At 34.5% G+C, this 23,562-nt stretch overlaps 1 protein-coding gene across 1 annotated transcript; it reads right to left on the reverse strand.

The window, feature by feature from the left end:
• Positions 1-962: 962 nt before the first annotated feature.
• Positions 963-19,330, reverse strand: LOC129308587 (brefeldin A-inhibited guanine nucleotide-exchange protein 5-like). The gene is given in 34 exon segments (XM_054949812.1): positions 963-1,429; positions 1,767-2,705; positions 2,803-2,939; positions 3,368-3,481; positions 3,575-3,753; positions 4,065-4,327; positions 4,412-4,578; positions 5,259-5,338; positions 5,341-5,614; positions 7,566-7,714; positions 7,795-7,918; positions 8,039-8,278; positions 10,341-10,758; positions 10,917-11,540; positions 12,246-12,430; positions 12,520-12,630; positions 12,740-12,934; positions 13,035-13,133; positions 13,230-13,326; positions 13,438-13,526; positions 13,611-13,664; positions 13,797-13,919; positions 14,439-14,507; positions 14,591-14,660; positions 14,750-14,808; positions 15,332-15,529; positions 15,616-15,700; positions 15,786-15,843; positions 17,192-17,250; positions 17,340-17,461; positions 17,695-17,938; positions 18,517-18,598; positions 18,785-18,914; positions 19,124-19,330. Coding segments are annotated over 32 exon segments (5,286 nt in total). The 5' UTR covers positions 18,900-18,914; positions 19,124-19,330; the 3' UTR covers positions 963-1,429; positions 1,767-2,302.
• Between the last annotated feature and the right edge of the window lie 4,232 nt (positions 19,331-23,562).

Consider the following 23,562-nt stretch of genomic DNA (forward strand, 5'->3'; position numbering starts at 1 on the left):
GCATGGATTCCTTTTTATTCTCTGGTTGCAGGGTTTAGAAATGCTCACGGTTCTCGACAATGTTTTATGTGGTTGTGATTATTCAATTTTCATGCATTATATAGCATATAATGATAGAAGTTATTTAGGAAAATCACTTTGATCTCCTATACAAGTAATCTAAATATATAAAGGTTTGTAGGCATGACAAAATAGGAGGTCATAAGAACTGGCGAACTAGTTAAATTAATCTCAAATTATTAAAAAAAAAAAAAGTGGTTCAACTTATTGAACTAGTTATTTTCTATTTTTTTTTAATTTTAATTCATGCTTCAAAGTTACACATATTTATACTTAATCAGCATTGAAAGGTGAAGAGAACAAATAAAAAAGAAACATGCATGGTATATACATATTTATTATATATATATATATATTAAAAATTGTAAATTATAAGACAATTATATATATTTTTTGGATAAAAACTACAAGATATTACTGAATACTGCCATTTCCATTGTTATATATTACTTTTCTTTGAATTTAAAAATTTTTATTTTTTTGAAGGAAAAAAGCAAACTTCATTAAAAAAAATTATTATTATAAATAATCATTTCTTTTTATTTTAAATATGGCCCGACTATTTTAATCACTATTTTCCTATTCATGAGTCACAACATTGATCAAAACTAAATAATCTTATTATATATATAAAGAAGTTACATATTCAAATCCATGCTTTAATGTATGCTTAAATTTTCACAATGACGTAGTCTGTTCATTTTTTTTTAATAAGAAATTTCTATATAAAATATAAAATATACAAAATAACGTCGGGCAAAATTTGAATTGACAATCTAGTTTCAATCCCGTGATACTGTGAATCAAAAGGCGTAAGCTCTTGCTTTTGTCCTCCAATTCCTGTATCCCACCACATTCAAAACAGTTGAAACAAATTTGCAATAGTTGGGGCAAAAGGGAAGTGTTTACTTGGTCTTCTTGAATGATTGAAGAAAAAAAATTAAATATTTGACACCTCATGAATAAAAGGGCTTACCAGCGTATACAACTATTATCATACAACAACCAAAAACTGATTCGAGATGGTTATCGATCAGAGCTTGTGCTAACGTGCAAACAACTGGACGCGCAAACTGCTATAGGGAGATAGATGAAGAAACTGATTATCACATTTGTATAGCCTGTCTTCTATAGATCTGCCATGTCTAGGCGAACACAAATTTCCCTGTAGAAGATTAAATCCAAAAGAATATAGTATTTCCCGCTTCCAGGTCGAAGAAACCTAGATAGTATTTTCCGTTCGAAGAAAATTGGAGACCAAAGTGCCGAAACGGATCTTCCGAGAATCAGCGACATTTAGCAGAAGCTACGGTAAGAGTGCTTTCAATTGTGCTTGAAATAGATCGCCCAGGGCTCCCCGAATGTCCATCTGATCGAATCAAATAAAAGTCAGCATATCAGGGGGCATTTCCCTCAACTTGCTACTCTTGCAAGCGTCGAAATCAAGAAAAGAGAAGCCCTAGTAGTTTTTTTAAATCGTGTTCGTGAATAATGTTACAATGAAAAAAGCGACTGGTTGAGACTTGATATTTAAATCTTACTAGTATTCCAGACTTTAGTTATCCTGCAATTGCGCTCTATAATGGCCTTAAAGCTTTTTATTTCCATTTTATTTTTGGACATGCAGTTCGTCAAATGCCAGGTTTGAATCACCCTAATTTACCAAGCAAATCCGCCTTTCAATGACTGTAAAATTAAGAAATTACCTGGTCGCAGCATACAAGTTTTGTCAGCAAGGGATAGAAATCCCTGAGGTGTCTTCTGAAAATCTTATTATTCATGTAACACATGTTTTTAGCACCTGAGAGAGCAAACAATAATGAATACGTAAATGAAAATATCTCATGATACGAACCACCAAATGAAAAGGTGAAATGCATTGAAATCAACAGCTATTAATAAACCACGTTCTTGCTGACTGAAATCTTAAAAGTCACAACTGCATGTGAAAGTAATTTGCAAGCTAAAGATGAAAACATAAAACAGATAGTCCAATTCTCTCGTCAAAGGAAACACAAGCTGAACAAATTTTATCTACTACAATAGTTTACAAGCTCCTTAAGTAGATGAAAAAAGTTTTGAAGGGAATGCATGGAAAGTACATAGTAAGTAATTAAGACAGCTATAGAACTTTTCCTCCAGGCCCAGGGAAATAATAAGATGCAGAATTTGTTAGGAGAAAACCCAAGGCAAAATTTCACTACACAGGCTGTAATAATACATGATGCTTTTAGCAAGAACATCAAGCGTGAGAACAGAAATGAAGAAAATATATTTTAATTTTCATATAAATCATGAAGGGTAAATTTTGTACCTTAACTATGATAGGAGCACGCAGCTCCAAGACACGATGAATATCCATATTAGGGGTTTCTCCAGCAGTAGATTGGAGATCAGATGCCTCCCTGAGTACCAGTTCACAGAAAGAAACCAGTTTCTCCTCAGCTATTCTTTCAAATTTCTCTTCAGCCTCAGAAATTTGGGCAATATTGGAGCCATCATCCACTTTACTATCAGCTTCTTGAAGGCTGTCAGATTGCAGAATTTGCTCTTTCTTTGTATCAAGTCCATAAGTTGATTTCTGTAAGATTTCCAAATATATGCTAGTACCAGCTAATTCCTGGCGAAGAAGATTGATGGGTGGCCTGCTCAAGAATAATTGAGGTGATTTAGAGCTCCATTCCAATGATAGAGGAATTTCAACACAATCAGCAAAGAAAAACAGATTAATTTATTGACTACCTATCCTCAGGCATCTGGTGCATCCGGGTTCTAAGGTTGGTGGATGAGTTATATGAAGCAGCAAACTCCAACAGAGACACCAAAATGTCCATTACAGCAATTTTCTGCTGTGCTTTTAACTTGCTCCAGTATTTCTTCTGCAAACAAATAGAACTGTTCACTAGGGAAGTACCAAACCCACCCCTCTCCCCTTCATTGACACTGAACTTCACTGTATGGTTAATGACAAGAACTTCATAGAACTCTCAACCCAAATTTCAAAACTTCTGCTCCAGCCTATAATAGATAATAAAGCTTCCCACACCAACCATCCAATTACAAAATCCATGATGGGTCTTGAAGTACAACCACTCTTACATAAATATGCACTTCGAAGTTTAAGTTCAACCTTCACTAAGTAAACAAATAATAGGAAGACCAATAGAGAAATTATATCCTATTTCAAATACTGAAACCTTCAAAATGAATGTTACCAGTCATTTTAATTAAATAAATCAGTTATATAGCTATTAAAGGGAACCCAAAAATGTGAGATTTACCCCAGGAAAAACAATTGTAGACAAACCTGAATACCATCGACTGCACCAAGAAGCAGTAATTGAGTAATGCACTTGCCCCTGACAGTAACTAGCAAAGGACTCTCTTCATCCTTGGTATCAGGTTCTACAGCGTCAGTAACCTAAAATGGTATCAAAAATCAAAATAATTAAACCATATACAATAATTCTAAAACAGATGAGAAGAGCAGAGATAATCATATCTAGCATAATACCACAGCTGGAGAAGGAGGCTGAGAAGCATCTGAAGTTCTGCTTTGAGATTTGGAAGTAAGATTTCTGAGGAAGAGATTGTCCATCATATTTCCCATAATACGTTGACCCAATGTTTGATTCCGCTTGAGGCCTCCAGCATCTGCCAGTCTGGGAGATCTTCCAGATGGTGATGGTAGGCCTACAGTAATAAAGTCAGCTCTAAAGTCAGTTCAATGTAGAAAGAAAGTTGAAATTAGTGATTTCACATCCATCATGGCTTTCCATTTTCAAAAGGGAAAATAGCAATCAAGGACCACTGGCCAAAATTTATATAAGTCAAAGACCATTGTTGTCAAAACCCACAGCAGTCAAAGACCATTTTCAAAAGGGAAAATAGCAATCCATCATGTTAAAAATGCATACCATGTCCATTTAATGTCATTCTGATAATCCCCAAAAAGCAAAGCATGCATAAATATGAAGTTTACTGTATATTTTGAAGAACCTGACCTTCAGATCTGTCTGAATTTGTTTGCAACACTGAACCTTCAACTCCATCAACATTTGTACTTGAGTAAGCTCGAGGGGATAGTTTTCCATTATCATTGACATTAAGCTGACGGACACCCACCGCCTCAATGTCAATAGACTTTACAGTAAGACTATCACCTGCATTGGTATCTGAATTTCTATCTATGCCTCCATAATTTCTCAGATTTTCAATGCTGAAGTTATTAAGCAGCTCAAGCGGTTGTGTTGTATATGCAGCATCGCTGAAGATCAAAGTTAAATAGACAGACCCTATTAATAAGGGTTTTTCATCACAGAACATCTTCAGAAAACAAAACAAAAAGTACCTTATGCTTTTCAGCAGTGTATTCCAGTCAGCTTCGCTGAACTGATGTCCCCCAACTTCAATTAGATGAACCAAGGCACCAAGAGATATTGAGACCACAGTTTGATCAGGCTTCTTGGCACAATCTAACAGCAAAGCCAGGAGAGGTGGCAGCATAAAACAAACTTCCTGGAAGAAAGTTGTCTCATGGGTAATCTTTTTAAACACAACCACAGTAAAATAATTGACAAGAAAATTTGAAAAACTGAACTCAAATTCCTCGTTTCATTTGAAGATGTTAATAGATCCTTCAAGTTTAAGGCATCAATGATGTAAGTGCATTAAGTCTTCAAGCAGCAAATGTACATGTTAAAAAACAGTATTTCAAAGAAGAACCTTCAATGGTCCCCAATAATGAAACTCTAACAAGTAAATCAACTGTTTTGATATATAATTTCTTGTTCACAAGTTTCCATGATACATATTCATCATCTGTAGTAAACGATTCAGAATATCTAGTTTTCTTTTTTCACCTCTCAACTGAACAAATCTCCTCACTGGAAGCACATCTTAATTCATTTCAAAGAACTTCAGTAGTGTTATTCTTCACTTTCCGAGAAATTCAGAGTCTCGCTAATCTGAAGAAAGTACCAACTAGCAAAAAGACACATTGGTTTCAAGCTGTTTTTAATATTGCTATTTGAACAATGAAAGGAACCAAATAGGTCCTGGCAGCTGTCATACTGAGTTTACCATATTAAAACTTAGCATCAAGATGAACAACCCCAATTACATATCTAGAACTAGAATACCCAGCTAAGAAGCAGTCGAGTCACAAGGAAAATAATGTTCTTAGTTCTCTAGTTTACCTTGTAGAAAGTGTTGAAAAGGTTGCAGAGCAGCTGAAGGGAATGTATGATTGTTTCACGAAGCCATGCATCATCAGAAAAACAACGCCGTCCTTTCCAGCTTGTCTCACATGATCAAAAATGGGAAATAGAACACGATGGAATATGTTCTCCCAAAATGATGAAGAGAACTTGCTGCCTCTTTCATTCAGTAAATCAAACAGGACTTCAAGCGCACAGCTTCTCACCTCTGGTCTCATATCTGATGTTAAATCAGATAAACCAGCCAACATTGGGAACCAATAATGCTCAGTCACATCAAAAGTTGCATCTGCGTCTGTGTTAATAGGCTTCAAAGCACCTCCAGGAATAAGACCCTAAAGCATACAAGCAATTTAAAACATTGTGCATGATTTTGTAACAAGCAAACGCTAAGAGTGATGACTTGAAAAGAAACCAATTGATAAAAGATAAGTAAAATTTCCACATTGTGAATCCTTATGCCCAGGCTTCTAGAACATTGCTAAAAATCTAGTGCATTCTACAGGTCAGATAGTGCACTGCACAACATGGTACCAATGCCAAAGGTTGTTTTGTCTTACCATAAACACAAAAGATCAACAGAAGTTAGAACTTCTTGTTTACAAAATTGTATCTTCGTGGAATTATCGAGCAAATCAACATACCACAACCAATATATATATATATATATATATAGCAGAGAGCAGACAGCAAGAAGTAGAAACAAGGGTGTATGCTAGAAGAGTAATGGAGAAAAGAAAAGATATTAATTATTTGTGAACGTAAATTAGGGATTAAAGACAAATATGGGAAATGATAGTTTAATTAAGATGATGATCAGGAAGTAAAACCTAATACCTTTTGTTTCATTTAAACAGCATTAGTTATTAGCTAAATTATCTCTTACTAGGATTTAACATTATCTTTCATCTATACACTATTGAAAGCTATCCCAAGAGCTATATATCTATAAATCTTAGTCATTAGGGTCAAGGTTGCTAGCTTTTGATTGGTTATTGTAGCAGGAAAATAGGTAGATATTGATTTGGGAAATGTCGATCAGTTCAAAAGGAAGACACTGACCAGGTTCATCTTATTCCGATGATAAAAGCAAAAGATAAAAAGCGAGCTATAAGAGGCTAAAGTCATCCTTCCTAAATCCCTACCCATCAGGGAGTAACATTTTAAAATCAAATAACCAGATAACAATTAAATGATAACAAAATCAAAATAGATAAAATAAAGTAGGGAGAAAGAGAATGACATTTGAGTCTCTTGTGAGGGAATTATTAACATTTTGGTCCCTACCAAAAAAAAAAAAGAGAGAGAGAGAGAGAGAGAGAGAGAGTTGTTTTTTTTTTTTTGGCCAAAGAGAGAGCTGTTAATATATCATGGTTGTCAATCTCAAAAGGGTCATTGTTTCAAGAGACCAAAGTGTCAATAATTCCCACAGAACACCCGAATGTCATTCTACCAATAAATTAACAGAAATACCAAACAAGCCCACTAATTGTAAGCCCAAAACCATGTGCACGAGGTTACTAATAAGTTGTCTCCAGCAGTTGCTAATAAAATTATTTTGGCTTGTTAACCATTAATCATCCTCCCTTTTCCTCCCCCTCTATTTCTTCCAAATCTCCCTCCTTTTCCTTCTCTCTGCCTCTGTTCCTCCATTATTTGTAGTGTCCTACATCCAAGAGTCAGTGGAACAGGGAGAAAGGAGGATCTCAAGCTGCAATGGTCAGAAGGGGTGGTCAAGAGAGTATTTCAGTAGAGATTACCAGCTTTATTACAGAGGAGAACTTTTTGGTAGGAAGAGTTGGGACAGTGCTGGGTTCTCAAAAAGTTAGCTTCTCCTTGTTTTATCAACTCTCTTTGCGGTTGTGCTGTGTAACTGCGGTGTGTTTTGGCTTGAATCAGTTTCTGAGTTGAATTGTTTGAACTGTAGAACACATTCTCTCAGGTCCATCAAGTGTTTGAGCTTCCACTGCCATTACAGACCTTTTTATTTTCATTCTTGGAGCTGTTAGTGTGTGTTAAGCCAGGGTGTCTTATCATGTTCTTTCTAAAATCTAAACTTCAGATTCTATACACTCAGAAAGGCAAAGATATTGGCATGGATCACGGATCACCCATAATATAGGATGCAGTCTGAGACTATGCATCATCATGGATACAAAGATTGGTTAAACAATACTGGCTGTGATGATGAAACAACATCCACACATTCAGCCTCCTTTGGATAATTAGAATCTCAAGACATGACAATGATATAAAATTTCAAATTCCCAATAAAAACAAACAAACCTCTGCAAGGCGATCCTCACAGATACGCAGGAGTGCAATGGCCTTCAAACTTATCCGATGTGAAACTTTGTTGTTGGCAAACCTAATAAGACAATTTACGCAGTCCATGAAACAATCCCCAACTACTTGATCAAAGTGTTCCAAGATAACTGCAAACACACCAAGAGTCAAAATACACAAAAATGCAACATGCAACCATGATGGCAAGATCAAAGAAAGTCATTCCTACCCTGCTCAACATTCTCAAATGCACTCTCAACAATTGATTCCAATTCATCATCTGCAGCAGCTGTAAAAATCATAAAGACACTACGCCATCCAGACTTTATGCTCCCAACCTTAGATTTGATCATCTGAAATAAAAACAACCACCAACTGTGTTTAGCAAATATGTCACAAATAAGGAGGAAGCCAATTTTAAAAAATAACCAAAATAAAAAAGAAACGATGTGGGAAAACCAATGAAGACAGACCTGAACAATGCAGTCAACAATCAGGCTCCTTAAGGTTTCGTTTTGACTATTACGCATGAGGACAACAAATGGTTTGAGAATGTCATTTTGGAAGGTGAAATTGGCCAGCTCATCACGCTCCAAATACTTCATACTAAGCTGTCTTAGAGAATCTATGGCATACATAGCAATTTTCTCATCATGATGACTCCCAGCTGATATAAAGTGATTTGCCAGAACATTCCATATTCTAGCCCAGACCTGGAAGATAAATCAATAAGAATTTTCAAATTTCTTAGTTATACCCCAGCACGTTCACAGCAGCATCAAAAGACTCCACAGTTACATGGAAGCACGCAATAGGCTCACAATTTAATGTGAAGAATAAGATTTCATTCATCTTAAAGGTGATAAAAGGTTTGAGCAAAATCACACTCCGTATCATTCCACAATGAGAGGCTTTCAAATGCATGTGTGCACGTGTATGATCAGGAAATGTACCACAGGAGAAAGGTATGCAATCATCACCACAAATTGATGATCCAAATTAAAACAAAAGCCACCATAAATAATTTTCACATCATGATATTTGCATTAATACCATTAATTAGTAATCTAATGTTGACACAAGCTAAAGTTGGAGAGTGGTATTTCTAAGAACCAATTCGGATTCAAGCTAAGAAGGGCTACAACACAAGCGATTTATTTGCTAAGGGAATTAATAGAAATGTACCAAAGCAACGAAAGAGATTTACACATGTTTTTTCAGTGATGCGGAAAAAGCTTATGATTATGCATCAAGAGAAGTACTTTTGAAAGCCTTAAAAAAGATAAGTGTCCGTGTTGCATATATTAAAGCCATACAAAATATATATAAGGAGGAAACAACTAGTGTAAGAACATATGGCGTTGAAACAAAGAAGTTTTTTATAAGGATTGGCCTATATCAAGGATCATCTTTGAGCTCTTATTTTAGATGTTCTAACTAAGCATATACAAAAGGGAATCCCCAAATGCATGCCTTTTGCGAATGATATAATTCTCATTGTAAAGTCAAGAGAAGACTCCAAACTTGAGTTATGAAAAAGAATCTAGGAGTCCAAGGGTTTCTGCTTGAATTGAAGTAAAACAAAAGATATGCATTGTAATTTTCATAAGAGACCAGTTAGTTGTGATTTAGAGGTTACATTTTGAGATGGATCATACCAAAGCATTGTAATTTTCATAAGAGGCCAGTTAGTTGTGATTTAGAGGTTACATTTAGAGATGGATCATACCAATAGTGAAAAAGTTTAGATATTGTAAGTAATTATTCAAAATGACACTGAAATTGATGAGAACGCTATGCATAAGACAATTCAGGTGGTTCAAATGGAGAAAGGCTATGCATTATTTGTTCAAAAAAGACCAATGCACTGGTGAGAAGGGTGGAATAGACAATTCTAAGTCTTGTGAAGAGAGGAGTTGAGAAAGACCAAAGACAACACTAAATGAAATTATTAAAAGGGATATTCTTATTAACAATATTTATAGAGATTTGGTCATTAATAGAGTACAATGCTGTCATGCAATTCATATAATCAACCCCACCTAGTGGGATCAAACTTCTTGTTGAAAAGTGCACAATAAACTTAAAAGGAAAGGTTTATTAAATTGCTATAAGACTAGTTGTATTATATGGTAGTAAATGTTAACAGTTTTAAAGGGATAACAAAAACAAAAAGTTAGAGTAGCAAAGATGAAGGTGTTGAAATAGATGTGCCAGCATACTAGAAAACCTAAAATTCGTAATGAGCAATTGAGCATATATGAAAAAAAGTAGGCATGACATCTATTAAGAAGAAAATGATAGAAAATTGTTTAAGATGGTATGGACACATACAAAGAAGGCTATGGAAGGCATCGGTGAGGAGGGTGAAACATATGGTCTTCAGTCCTATGAAGGGTAGAGGAAGATCAAAAAGGACTTAATGAAGTTGTTAAATGAGACCTATTAGTTAACGATATACCAAAAAGTATGGTTGTTGATAGAGCATAATGACATCGTGTAATCCATGAAACTAACCCCACCTAATGAGGCTAAACTTGATGTTGTTGTTATAGTGATATAATGTTGATCAGCTACCCATCTCACCTCTCACTTAAGAGCTATTATGTCAAAAGATTTGAGTCAATACATAGAAAACAAGGAACAAACAATAGCTTGTGATAAACAATTTGAAAGGTAAACTAAGTAGAAGATCATACCAAAATCAATTTATGCTAGACCACAACAAATAAAGAAAAAGAAAAGACATACAACTTCATTTGATAAAAGACATACCATACGTATACGAGCCATATTGTAGTAGCTAATCTCAACAAGTTTTTGAAGGCTGAAAACACGAGCTGGCGTTTGTTTTAGTTCTTCAGCTGATACACCACAAAGAGCAGTGAAGAATTCCACAACTGAATCACCAGGCAGCTTAACACTATTAACAAATACTTTTTCAGCAGGTTTTCCAGCCAACTCTTTTAGAGATTGAACTACAGCATCCTTGGAGATTTGATTTGACCCAAGCATCACAGTGGAAGATATTGCTGGAGTTGATACTATGAATTCAAGGCGAGAAACACATTCCAAAACTGCATTCCATGTGTCTTGAAGGGCATCTGTGTTTGAGTCGCAAAGAACCAACAATGTCCGCATGGCTTCCACATTTTTACTACGCATTTCCTTTGGGGCATGTAAGAAAGTAAACCTGAAGTATCAACTAAGGAACTAAATGAATATGTTCTACTTTCATAAACATCAAGGTTGCCATACGGCATGCCAATGCACCAAGCATGATATAAGTCAAAATAAAGAATTACACAATTATTTAAAATGGCAGGAGAGCAAGTTGAAAGGATCATTTACCGGACAAGAGATGTTAAAAAAGCATAGCGCATGGTATCCATTCCAAGCACGTACGTAATATGAATGCCAGCTTTAAAACCCTCCATGCATAGAAGAACACGAGGCTTATTCTCACCTTCTTCCATAGTTACAGAGAATGTAGCAAGCAATGGCCACCCAACAGCTTCTACCATGGGCCTTACAAGTTCAATCTGCTGAGAAGTGTAAAATACCCCCTTTTTAACACCCTTATTTCTGAATATAGCCTGTGTTTTCTTAACGATTTCTTCACTCTCAGCTTTGGCATCTACAGATGACATCCTTTTGGGGAGAGCCAGATTAAGAATACTGACAAGACGTCCCTCTTCATTTTCTGGCTTTTGCCTGCTGCTTTTTCCCATAAGAGATGCATCTTCTTTCATTTTAATCTCTTCTTTGACTATGGAATCATAAATGTCTTCCAGCATTTCTGTAGGAGCACATTCTTCAGCATCATTCATGGCATTCATACGTATAAAATCAGACTTGGACATTTTAGGCCACACCATTGGGTTATGTGCATCAGTATTCAACAAAATAATAGCATATGCAAGAACATATGCTGTATCTGCATTTTTGAAAAGACCTGGATTATCTGCACAATATCTGCCACAGACAAGAGATGCAAATAAATTATCACCTCAATCAGTACAAAGTATCAAATTATCCGGCACATGTACTGTAGAATGCCCATAATACACAAATCTAACTTGTGTTTTTTTCTAAACAAACAAAAAAGTAAACGCTACATGTTAAGTGTTTTTTTTTTCCTTGAATGGCAAGCAAAAAAAAAAAGGACAATGATAGTGATGATGGCAGTTGTAATAGTAGTAGTATCTATACCTCTTTCAAACCACACAAGATGTTTTCATATGTTCAGAGGTGTTTCCATATAAACAGCATATGCACACCACAAATTTCAAGTTTAACTACCCTTCCACATCCAGGAGTAAAGTAGTAATTCAGACAAATAGGAAAATATATTTTAAATTAATTAATGATGTAATTATAATTTGGATTTAAGGTCAGTAATTGCAAATTTCAGGTGTTTTTTTTAAGTCTAACCCTTAGCAGAGTTTTATTAGGATTCTCTTAGGCGTGTCTTCATTGAATTAAACTTTGTGAGTTTCAATTCAATTAGATTTGTTCAGGAAACCTATAGATAGGCCCACAGTCATTCTTAAGAATTAACTTTTTTGTTATGACATCTATTTGATGACTTATGTCTTAAGACAGACTATCAAACCCTACTTGGTCAAGGGGAAAGAAAAGCCAAAAGCCAGGACAAATAAAAAATAAAACAGGTGTTACCTCTCTGCAAACTTTTCCATGATTCGGTCTATCTTTTGAGCTTCACCTGGAAGTCGGAACCCTTTGAGAAATTCTCGGATTGCAGAATCAAACTTCATGCCAGAAAAGTTCATGGAATCAACATAAGCATGCATCACAGCAAGGGGAAACTCTTCATGCTGACCTAAATAATCACCAATTGTAGCCTGAAAGCCAAAAGCTACGTTATATATTACAAATCAAACTTGTATACGGTGTTAGATTATAAACTATATTATAAAAAATGAGTTACAACCTTGTCCAGATTTGGAGTGGTTTTCAAAAATTGAGCTACTGAAGCAGGTGTGTTCTCTGCCAACTTATTTGATATTAGATACTCCACCCCTTTCACTGGTTTCCTGTTGAACTAAAAGATCATTAAAACCATTAGTTAGGCCCCAACTGCATGCCGAGCATTAAACGAGGAAGTTCAGCAAATTGGTCCTTATAAGTTTCAAGCACATAAATTTGGTTACCTCAGCAACAGCAGCCTCCAATGTAGTTTTATGAGCCTTTGCCTTCTCAAAATCGCTGGTTACATCATCCCTGGATCTTATTTCTACAGAGTCCCCAGCTGAAACCCCCTCATAAAGGTTACTATTTCTTAACTTCTCCAATTCTTTATGTGATTTCTCCCAATCAACCAGTGATTTAAGAACATTTACCAGACCCTGAAAGGATAAAGAATGCAGAGGTGCACCGACAAATTTAGTTAGGATGTAGCTCAGTTAAATAGTGACTTTTATAAAAGAAATCATCTATTACACATACTTGGAGTGACGAGCCTTTAATTGAAGATGATTGAGACACAGCAACTGAGTTAGGATCAGTATTTTGAATCCCTTGAGCTATTTTGGATAGAGATGTAACCTATATATTAAAATTGAAAAACAGATTGCTCATCAGTGAATTAAAATCTTAAATTCTGTTCATTGCATGAAAGAAAATATTAATATAAGACTATACCATTCGTTCAAACAAGTTTGGTGCCTCAAGATCACAATCATAGTTAACAAAAATGTCAACAAGCATCTGCGGATCCTTGCTTACTTTCTCTAACATCCTGCAGAGCCATCCATACTTGATATGAAAACAGATTTATATGAAAACATAAGAGATATATAAATATGCATACTACAGCACTTTTCTAGTTGGCAAAAGAAGAGCATTATACCGAAGAACACTTAGTTTTAGGTTGACTGGAAATTCTGAACCATCAAGTGGTCTTAGAACTATCAAGGGAAAGAATATGCCTATTTCACCCTTGAAAAAAGAAAAAAACCCATCAAATTAACAGTATTTCAGTAGCAAGAAGCTACTGTAACATCTGCAATATGATATACATACTTTGAGGCTCTCCCTGAATCGCAGTAACAGCACAGAGAATATTCCAGTGGCATACTGTCAAAAAAGTACATAATCACCATAAGTTTCACAAACCACTTTAAGTAAGTGAGGAAAGATAACCAGATTCAAAAAACAAAAAAAAAAAAAACAAACAAACAAACAAACAAACAAACAAGAAAACACAACCTGAAATATGACAGGGGATTGTGAGACTGAAGCTCGCAATAATGCATATGAAAGATAAGCCTTCACTGAATCAATAAAATGAAAGTTCTTTGTAAATGAATGGCTAACTCCTTCCAACAAACCCTGAAAAAGAAAACAAAGGATCCTTGAGATAACAATCAAACACTTAGCATGGAACAAACAAACTAGTAACTTTCAAAAACAGGTAATCCTGAAAATCAAATATCGAAGAATGAAGATTGCTAAACAATATATCAACCTCTTTCCTGTCAAGAAATTATTTCCGAATGCCTGTAAATAGGGATAGGTAAAATATCCCTATGGATACCCCTATTGCATTCTTTTGGTGTTTCAGAGAATTCCAATTTTTTTTTTTTTGGTTGTGATTTTATATGAATTGATTTGAAGTAAACAAGTCTCAACTTGTGAACAACTTTCATTTAGAAAATTTTCCCGCAGGGGATTCAAAAGAGAAAGATGGAGGTACACTTTGTTAACCACGCTGGCACAGACCCAAGGATGGGCCAAATATTTTTCTACATGTTTGGGGATGAGGAATACAATACCCCATCCATGATGCTGCATTATTTGACTAACTAATCAAATTAAAAGCCAGAAGCAGATATTAAGTCACTTCATCACCTGCAGAAGTTCAAGGGACAATATGCGTGTTTTGGTTGTAACTTCATCACTATCTTCTTTCATACCCATCTGCCAAATTAATGCACAGAGCAAAAGAGAGGTTAACAAGGAGTTAGCTGCGATTCCAATATCACAATGAACAGACAACCTACCTTGCAAAGAGTACGGAAGACCAGCAGAGCATCACGTTGTGCAATACCCATGCTCTCTAAATCAATTCCTCTTGAAAGAAACAAGACTAATAGTCTGAACATCTACTCTGAGTAAAAGATATACAATGTAAAACCAAAAGGACAATATCATATTCATACCGGATTATCTTTTCACCATCTTCAATATGCACAGCCTTGTCAAGTACAGCCTCTAAGCCCTGTACAACACGTAAAAGAAAAGGTACAATATATACTTTATTACATACATAATATGCACTTTTTTTAACTACTGTTACAAGCCTAGAGGAGAATCTCCCCCAAAAGACTAGCTTATTAGGAAGAGCCTCAAAGACTTATAAATCCACTTATGCATCCCAAATTACCCAACATGGGGTTTGACAGGATCCTTACAGAGACCCACCCTTCATAGCCAACATCCACAACAGCTCCACTCTTGGTAGCACATTCATCCATCTTGTCAGTTACAGCCATCCAAGGTAGCTATTGTGCAAGCCCAAAGGAGATTCTCTTCCAAAAGACTGGTCAGTTAGGAAGTCAAAACCCCGAGACTTATAGGCCTATTTAGACATCTAATACTACCCAATGTGAGACTCAATAGGATTCTAACAGCTATCTTATCCTCAATTATCTTCTTAGGATGATACTCAGTTATCCTCATTTATATCTTACCCTCCCCTTAATGAACTTTATCTAAAAGAAATACACATGCACATCTTTCACCTTGATATCAGCACCGCCAGCAAGAGTTTGAAGTTCCTCAAGCGATGTTGGAGATGCATCCTTGATTTGGCTAAGCGCATCACCTAGAGTCATTTCTTTGTCATTTGAATCCCCCTTGGAAGCTTCCTCAATTTTTGTGTTCAAATTCTCTGATGAAGCTTCCTCTGAATGTACACCAGATCCAGATGAAAATTCAACCTGGATATTTTGATAGACATCACTAATGGCATGCCATTACAGTTATACTCCAAAGATGCTAAATGCAAGGGATTTGAATTCCACACCTGATCAGTTTCCATTCTTCTTAAAATGATGCTGATCATCTGTGTCAACATTGCCTTCGCTGTTGCTTGGTTTATAGGACTCTTGCTATATATCCAGGCAATGAATGTAACTGGTAAGTAGTGAATACTAATATTACAGGCCTCGGAGAATATGCAAGAAGCAATAGTACCTGTTCAAAGCAATATTGTAGCATACTCGAATAACTCCCAGCAAAGGCTCCCCATGCACTGAACAAGGGACAGGCATTATAATATGAAGATGAGTTCCAAAAAACACACTCAAAGAAAAATAGAAAAAAAGATCCAAAAACTAAAACAAAGAGAAAACAGAGCAGAGAACCACCGCATGTTATGGCAGAAAAAGTAGTTCTCTATGCAAAGGACCATAAGAAAATCAGTCTGACACAGCGCAGCTAGAAGCATGCATGTATCTATAGTCCCAGAGTACTGTATGATTACATTGAACAAACCAATGCCATGACTGAAAATAAATTGTGATAGCACAAGAAAGGAAGCAGTAATGTGCCCCTTAAGTTCTTTGTCTAAAACATAGAACGTCCCCCCCCCCCACAAAAAAAAAAAACAATTAGCAATAAAGTGATTATAGATAACAGCAGACCTTCACAGAGAAATAACCCAGTTTAAAAGCACTGTGTTCTCCGTTAAAATGCAATCATCATCAATTAGAAGCATCATAACTCATTGATAAGGTATTGCCGCGTTATGCCCAATTGGAGGGCTCTGTTTCTATCTCAGACTTTGCACCATTTCGATACATTTCAAATCAATAATAAATTTGGCAGAAGGAAAATTAGCCAACTATTCCAGATCTTGTAGATCTGTTGACTGAAATTTTATACTGTATTCAACCACCTCTCAGTTTCAGTTCACTCCTGTTACTGTATCACATAAGCAAGGTGCTTACAAAAAAGATTCCAGTCAATGCATTAAAGTGGACTCTTTTAAATGGACTAGAATTGGAATGTAAATTGTATACAAAAAGAAATGGGAATGAGAATTCTAGTTCTAGACTGAAAGCCTCATAACTAACTATCATCTTTCACTTCTCAAATATAAAAACAAATATGAAGGCAACATGCAGCCAAAACAAACAATGAAAGCTTTTTTTTTTTTTGGCCAGAAATAATGAAAGCTAAAGAGAGAAAGTCATCAACAAATTTCCTTAGTTACCTTAGGTTATTGAAAGATAAACGGGGATAAAATTCTGTTAAACCTACTCTTACAGGTATCTTCACTTCTGATAATGCAATAGCCATTAAAATGAACGCAAGATACTCATGAAAAGAATATTTGAATAATAAAAAAGAATTCTAATTAAACATGAAATTCGGGCTCCTTTTGAGAAAAAGTTTGACTTTAATGAACAATATATTATTAACCATTTACTAGTACACAAAATACACTCACTTCGCTTACCACAACTAAAGTAAAAACAAGATACATTAAACTAAAACCTATATGCAAGATCCCAAGAATGTTCCGTGCAAGGTAATAAATTATTAACAGCGGACAAGCATCACAAGAAAATGGATTTGATTTATCAAAATAACAGTACCTCTGAACTTTGCCGAGGCGACAGCAGTAAGAAGTACCTTCAGCACTTGGAGTATAGTACTACATTTGATTCATCCGATTAAATAAGTGAAATAAGAAACTTGAATTCAGAAATGCATTTTAAAAAAAAAAATTACATTGATGCGTACCTGTCAGGTGATGAATTGTCAATAGAACTGCAAACCATGTTCAGAATTTCTGTAAATAGTGGGACATTTTTACCACCATTTAACCCAGGATCTCCCTCCAAATGATCATAAGCAATAAGTTTCTGTGCTTAAAGTAATTAAGTAGAACAAGTTAACTCTCTCCATTTTACCATCAATATGCATGGTTACTTGTAAGATTTAAGAATATGTCACATCTTAGCAATAGTGTGTATATTTAAGCAAACATACATACATTTATATACATATAAAACATATGGTCAATGATGAAATAGAAGTGTTTCTCCCTCCTTCCATTAATGGGTAAAGACATAGAATTAATAAGGTGAGCACATACATGGAGACAGTCTAAGGCGGGTTCTAGAATTTTCAAGTTCTTTGTCTCAAAGGCAAGTCTAAGTGGCTTCAAAACCAGCTCTGCATCAGCTCCTTCAAGAGTATGCCCAGCATGAGCTAAAATAGCAGTAATGTTTCCACTCTTAGGCCTGCTACTAGGCTCTGGCTCCTCAATAACATGTTCAGCCTTCTGTGATTGATCTGCTTCTGTTCTAGCTACAGCTCCAGCTTCAGAATCAAGCGTACTACAAATACAAAAATATATATTTACATGTTATAACCAAACATCTCCAAAGACCAGATTCAACAAGGAAGGATTGATCTCACTCTCATCGCATAAGTATGATTCATTTTCCTTTACCTGATTTGTTCAACAGCTTACAGTAGAAAAAATTGATGATACTATTGCAGTTAATTTATTATTAGCTCCAAAGACTAAATCAAAAGGCAATGTTCAAAGAACTATAATTTCTCACTATAATGATTTGCAACATAATACCGTTGCACTTAACATGCCAATGATGCCAACAAAACATCTAGAAAGACTCCCCAATGGAACCACCAGGCAGCCAAACACTAATAGGAGAGTAGGAATCATGCACCTTCTCCATGACATGGTAAACTTAAAATGCAAAGAAAAGTTCTCAAATCATGATAAAATTATGCATAGAACCAAAAAGTAAAGAAAGCAGGTTTTTCTCGGAGCTTTATAGTAGCTTTGACAATAATAACCTTTTTTTTTTTTTGTGTGACAATGCTAATATTAAAAGTTAGAACAGGAAAAAAAAATGCAAAATTAACAAGATTAATCTGCGACTCTTACCTCTCATCTTCCGCAGAGGGTGCAGCCTGACTGGCCTCAGCAGGAGTGGCCTGCTGTATCTGGTTCACCCCTTTCGTAACATCTGAAGGGAAAACAGAATCCACAAAGCAATTAATGAAACCATGAGCATAGTAGTAGCACCGGCATTCCCACTAATTGGACTAGAATAAGAGATCGCTGGGAATAGACAAAAGCATGGGTCATAACGACAACCGAAATAGAGAAGAGAAGAGAAAAGCAATGTAAAACAGGATCTAGGTTTGGCAACCTATGTATGTCTGAAGAGCCTTCTGTAGCTCGGGATGCTTCTTCGTAGAAGAACACTCTTTGAGTAATGACTCGAATGCTCGAGTCACAAAACCCCCAGCAGCACCTCCAGCCATTATTTGACTATACTCCTGACAGCAAAATTCAAACCCCCACACAGATCACCACCCAGATAATTCAGTTCGAAAAGAAAATGCAGCTAAATTAAAGATCAAAAGAAACCAAAACAAGATCCGCCAATCCTAAGAACACAAGGAAAAGTCTTCACAATCAGTAACTCATCCGCCGACGAAGGAATTCGATGTACCAGAAATGATGGGAAAACGAAAGAGAATTATACCTCGAAAATGAGAATAAAAGAAAAAGAGAGTAGATCAGAGTGAATAGTATGAGAAATGAGAGAATGGAGAGCGAAGAAGCAATTGAGACAAAGTAACGGTTTGGATCTGTCTGTTCTATATTTCTCTAAAGCTCCATCATGGTTCTGTTCTGGTCTCCCCCTTCAGACCATGGACCGCTCCATAGACTAAACAGCCTTCCTTAGTCCCAACTCCCACCTGAGATTCTAGAGGCAAGATTATTTCGTTCACGACAACGGAATTTTTTTTTTTTTTTTGCGTGAATATTTTTCTTATGTCGAGACTGCGTCTGGGCTTTTAAAAAAAAAAAAACCAAATTTTCAATAAACAAATAAAAAGTATGATGTAAATAAAAGTCTTACAAATTCAAAGCTCATCAATATTTTTTTTGGCCAAAAAAGTCAATTTTATTGATGAGAAAAAAAAATATTACACCCACTTATCAACGAGAAGAAAAAAAGAAAGCAATAAAACCTTACTACAACCTATAAAACAAAAAACAAAAAGCAATAAAACCTAAGTACAACCAATAAAAAAAACCTAAGTACAACCAATAAGTTCAAAAAACAGAAAGCAATGAAACTTAGATACAAACCTAAACGAGGAGAGAAAGGAGAGAGAGAGGAGAGAGAGAGAGAGAGAGAGAGAGAGAGAGAGAGAGAGAGAGGAGAGAGAGAGGAGAGAGAGAGAGATCGAGAGAGAGAGCGAGAGGAGAGAGGAAATTAGCTAATATCATATTTGTCCAGGTTCCTACAAGCACAATGAAAAAAAAGGAGCTTTAATCCCAGAAGCATCAGCAAGCAAGATATCTGATAAAGGGAATGTCGCTTGACTAAGCCATCCTGTTGGACAATTTCTTTAGCACCAAATGCTACTAAACAATTTGCAGCCCTATTATCATGGCGACACACTAAGGAGAAAACAAGTTACCTCCTAAATTTTTCAAATAAAACGACTCCTGAACCAAATCTACGCATAGCCACTCATCAACCACTTTCTTCTCAACACTTCTTCCACCAATCATCAACTCAAATTCAACCGAAGAGATGCATTCCATAATCCACCTTACCCAAGTAACCCATAAACCCATTTTCAACAAAAACTTGCTTCAAGAATTCCCATTCCACACCGTCATATGCTTTGCTCATATCTTACTTCAAAGCCACTTCAACTCTAGATCCCTCCTTCCTTCCTTTTAAATAATGAAAGGCCTCGTGAACAACATATATTATCTTGAGCCATATATTCAGAGATAAAACCCTTCTGCTGTTGAGAAACACACTTCAACATCAAACCTCTCATTCTATTCATCATAATGTTTGCAATGATCTTATAAATCACATTGCAAAGCCCAATTGGTTTGTAATGGTTGACTAATTTAAGTTTATCATTTTTTTGAAACTAATACAATACTAGTTTTATTGATCATATCCAGCCTACAACCTTCTCCAAAAAATTCCCATGCCATTTTACAAACATCATTTTTAATGTCCTGCCATGAGGACTAAAAAACAAACCTGAATGGCCATGAAGTCCAGGCACTCTTGAGGCTCCTATCTGGAAAACAGCATCTCTAATCTCCTCTTCATTAACTGTAGCAACAAGTAATTGATTATCTTCATCAGAAATAAATCTTCTAATATATCTTAATGCTTCTTCCATATTACTCGGATTTGAAGATGTGAACAAACATTTATGATGTTTAAAAAAAAAAAAAAAACAGCATCAATTTCTCCAATATCTTTTAACCAATCACCATTATTGGCCTTCAACGGCTTACTTCTTATTTGTCTCTGGATGGCAGTGTTGTGAAAAAAAAAAAAGATATGAATTTTGTCCCTAAACTTAATCAAATTCAGCCTTGCTCTCTGCCACCAATAGATTAATTCTTCAATTTTTGCAGTGATATCCCTCATCCTTTCTCTAGATTCCTCATTCCAAATCCTACCCCTGCAAGCCCTCAGTTCCTTCAACAATGAATCATCTACTACCTATAAATCGTTTCTTGTTAACCAAACAAAAAGAAATCTTTTTTCTGATATGACATAATTTCTTGGAAAGCTAAATTGTGGGATTAGGCTCGTGAATGATGCTTGTAAGGACTTAGGATGCGCGATTTGCTATTTGTATATTTGACTTTAAATAATTTAGTTAGATTTATTTATTTTATTTTTTATAATAAAATATTTTCGTTAGATTTGAAATGGATAGCAAGATTGTTGGCCAACAAAAAATAGATAGGAAGATTTATTCTTAAACTGCACTATTTTATGACAGTCGTTTTACACTAAATTTTATGGGTCGTTTGTCCATGCGTTAGAAAAAACTTGATCAATATGATTAATTTTAAATATAATTAATTATATTATACTATATATATAATTGATTTATAAATTTGATTAATAAGATTGATTTTAATCAAATTAAAAATTAGTATCAAAAAGAAAATTGAAAAGCAGAACTAAAAATTAGGTAAAACTATGGTTTTGTGAAAATATATTCAAGTGCATTACAATATGTTAAAATCAATTATGAATTTAAAATTATTTTTTATCAAAATATTCAAACACTCATTATACATGTTAAAAATAATTATAAATATAAAAACTATAATTTTTAAAAAATTATCCAAACACCCTTGAGCCTGTTTGAATTTCAATTGGATTTAATTGATTATAAAAAAATTAATTAATATAATTAACTTTAATTATAATTGATTATGTTATAACTTGATAATGTTTGGATATTGTTTTTTGAAATTGATTTTATTAAAAGAGAAAACATAACACCTAGAACACTAAAAAATAAAAGTATAAGAACCTAGAATATTAGAAAAAAAAGTGTAGGAACCTATAGCAAAACTCGAGCGAAGTGTAAGGATCCAAAGTTATATTTTTTCTTTAATAAAATTAAAAATATTTGGATAATTTAGTTAGAAGTAATTTTAAATGTACAAATTACCATAAAATAAATTGCTTTTAAAAATTAAAATATAATAAAGTTGTGTATATAGTAATATTATTAAATTTGTTCAACTCTATACAAGTATATTTAACTTATATATTTGATTAATCATAGAAATTTAAATTATATTAATATTAACATTTAGTAATTTTTATCAGAATATAGAATCTTTAGTATGTATTTTTAATATTTAACTATTTATATCGACCAGCAAAAAAAATTTGATAAAACTTTATAAAGATTAAAAAAAGTTGGTTAAGTGAACTATTTATAAAAAATTGTGTTGATTCCTTAAATAACACATTTAATCTTTTTTTTTCTGGAAATTATTTTGTAAATCTGGCTCAAGGAGGACATGAGCCCTGTTTACCGATATAAAAATAGATTTTTGAAAGCTTGATGCTACTAATTTCCTTATAACCAAACAAATTACCAATGAGCACAAAAAAAAAAAAAATTTTGAGACAGAAAATGGATATCACATTGATGCATGCGTGATGAGATCACGAGAGGCTGCAATAACACAATAAGGATGTATGGTTCACCGGGGCACATTAGGCATATTTGGCAAGTGGAACTTCTTGAGACATGATAAATGCATATGACTGTATAATTAAATTGAAAAGCTACTTCCTCCAACTTAGGCAAAAAACGTGGTCTTCATCCAAATAATTGATCATGAAAAAAATGGGTGTTGAATTTTTTTTTTTAATCAAAACCATGGTTAGGGTCCAAATAATTAATTCTAGATACAAATCCAAACAAGCACCTTATACAAGTCAAAATCAATTATGAATTTAAAATCACGGTTATATCATAAGCTACTATTACATGTTTTTTATTGTAGGTTTTCAATTATAATTTTTTAAAAATTATCAAAAAACCATATAAAATATTCTACAAACCATATTTTTAGGTTGATTTTCATATATAAAATGAATATTTGGATGTAATTCTAAAAATCATGGTTTTAACGTTTAAAATTGATTCTCCAAATTATCCAAACAGGCACTATGAATCAAATCTATGGGTTTTGTGATGTTTTACATTTATTTTTCTTTTTCCTGTTCCTTTTTTTTTTTGTGGTATCATGGGTTTTAAAATTGTTGAGTAATAATTATTATGTCCAAGTAATTGTTTTGATGGAGCAAGAAGAAGTCCAAGTCAATGTAGAAGTCTCCCTCTGGTAACTTTCGCTGCAGGCAAAAGATTACCATGGTGATAAATTTAAAAATTATCTAAACAGACTGGAAATTTCTCGCTTTTCTTTTAACATGTTACTTTCGTTAAATTATAGTGATTCAAATTTCAAACAAACAAATAATAAAAACCGAGAGACTTTCTTGAAAACTGCATAAACGGATTAATAAACATGTTCAAATTTCAAAAATTCAGATCTGGGCCAGCGAGGGACAGATCGATAAGAGCCAGTCGTTTCGTTCCATCCATGCAACAA

This window comes from Prosopis cineraria, unplaced genomic scaffold (genome assembly GCF_029017545.1).
Source record: "Prosopis cineraria cultivar Desert tree isolate PC_DT_omini unplaced genomic scaffold, ASM2901754v1 PC4, whole genome shotgun sequence".
Taxonomy (NCBI): Eukaryota; Viridiplantae; Streptophyta; class Magnoliopsida; order Fabales; family Fabaceae; genus Prosopis; species Prosopis cineraria.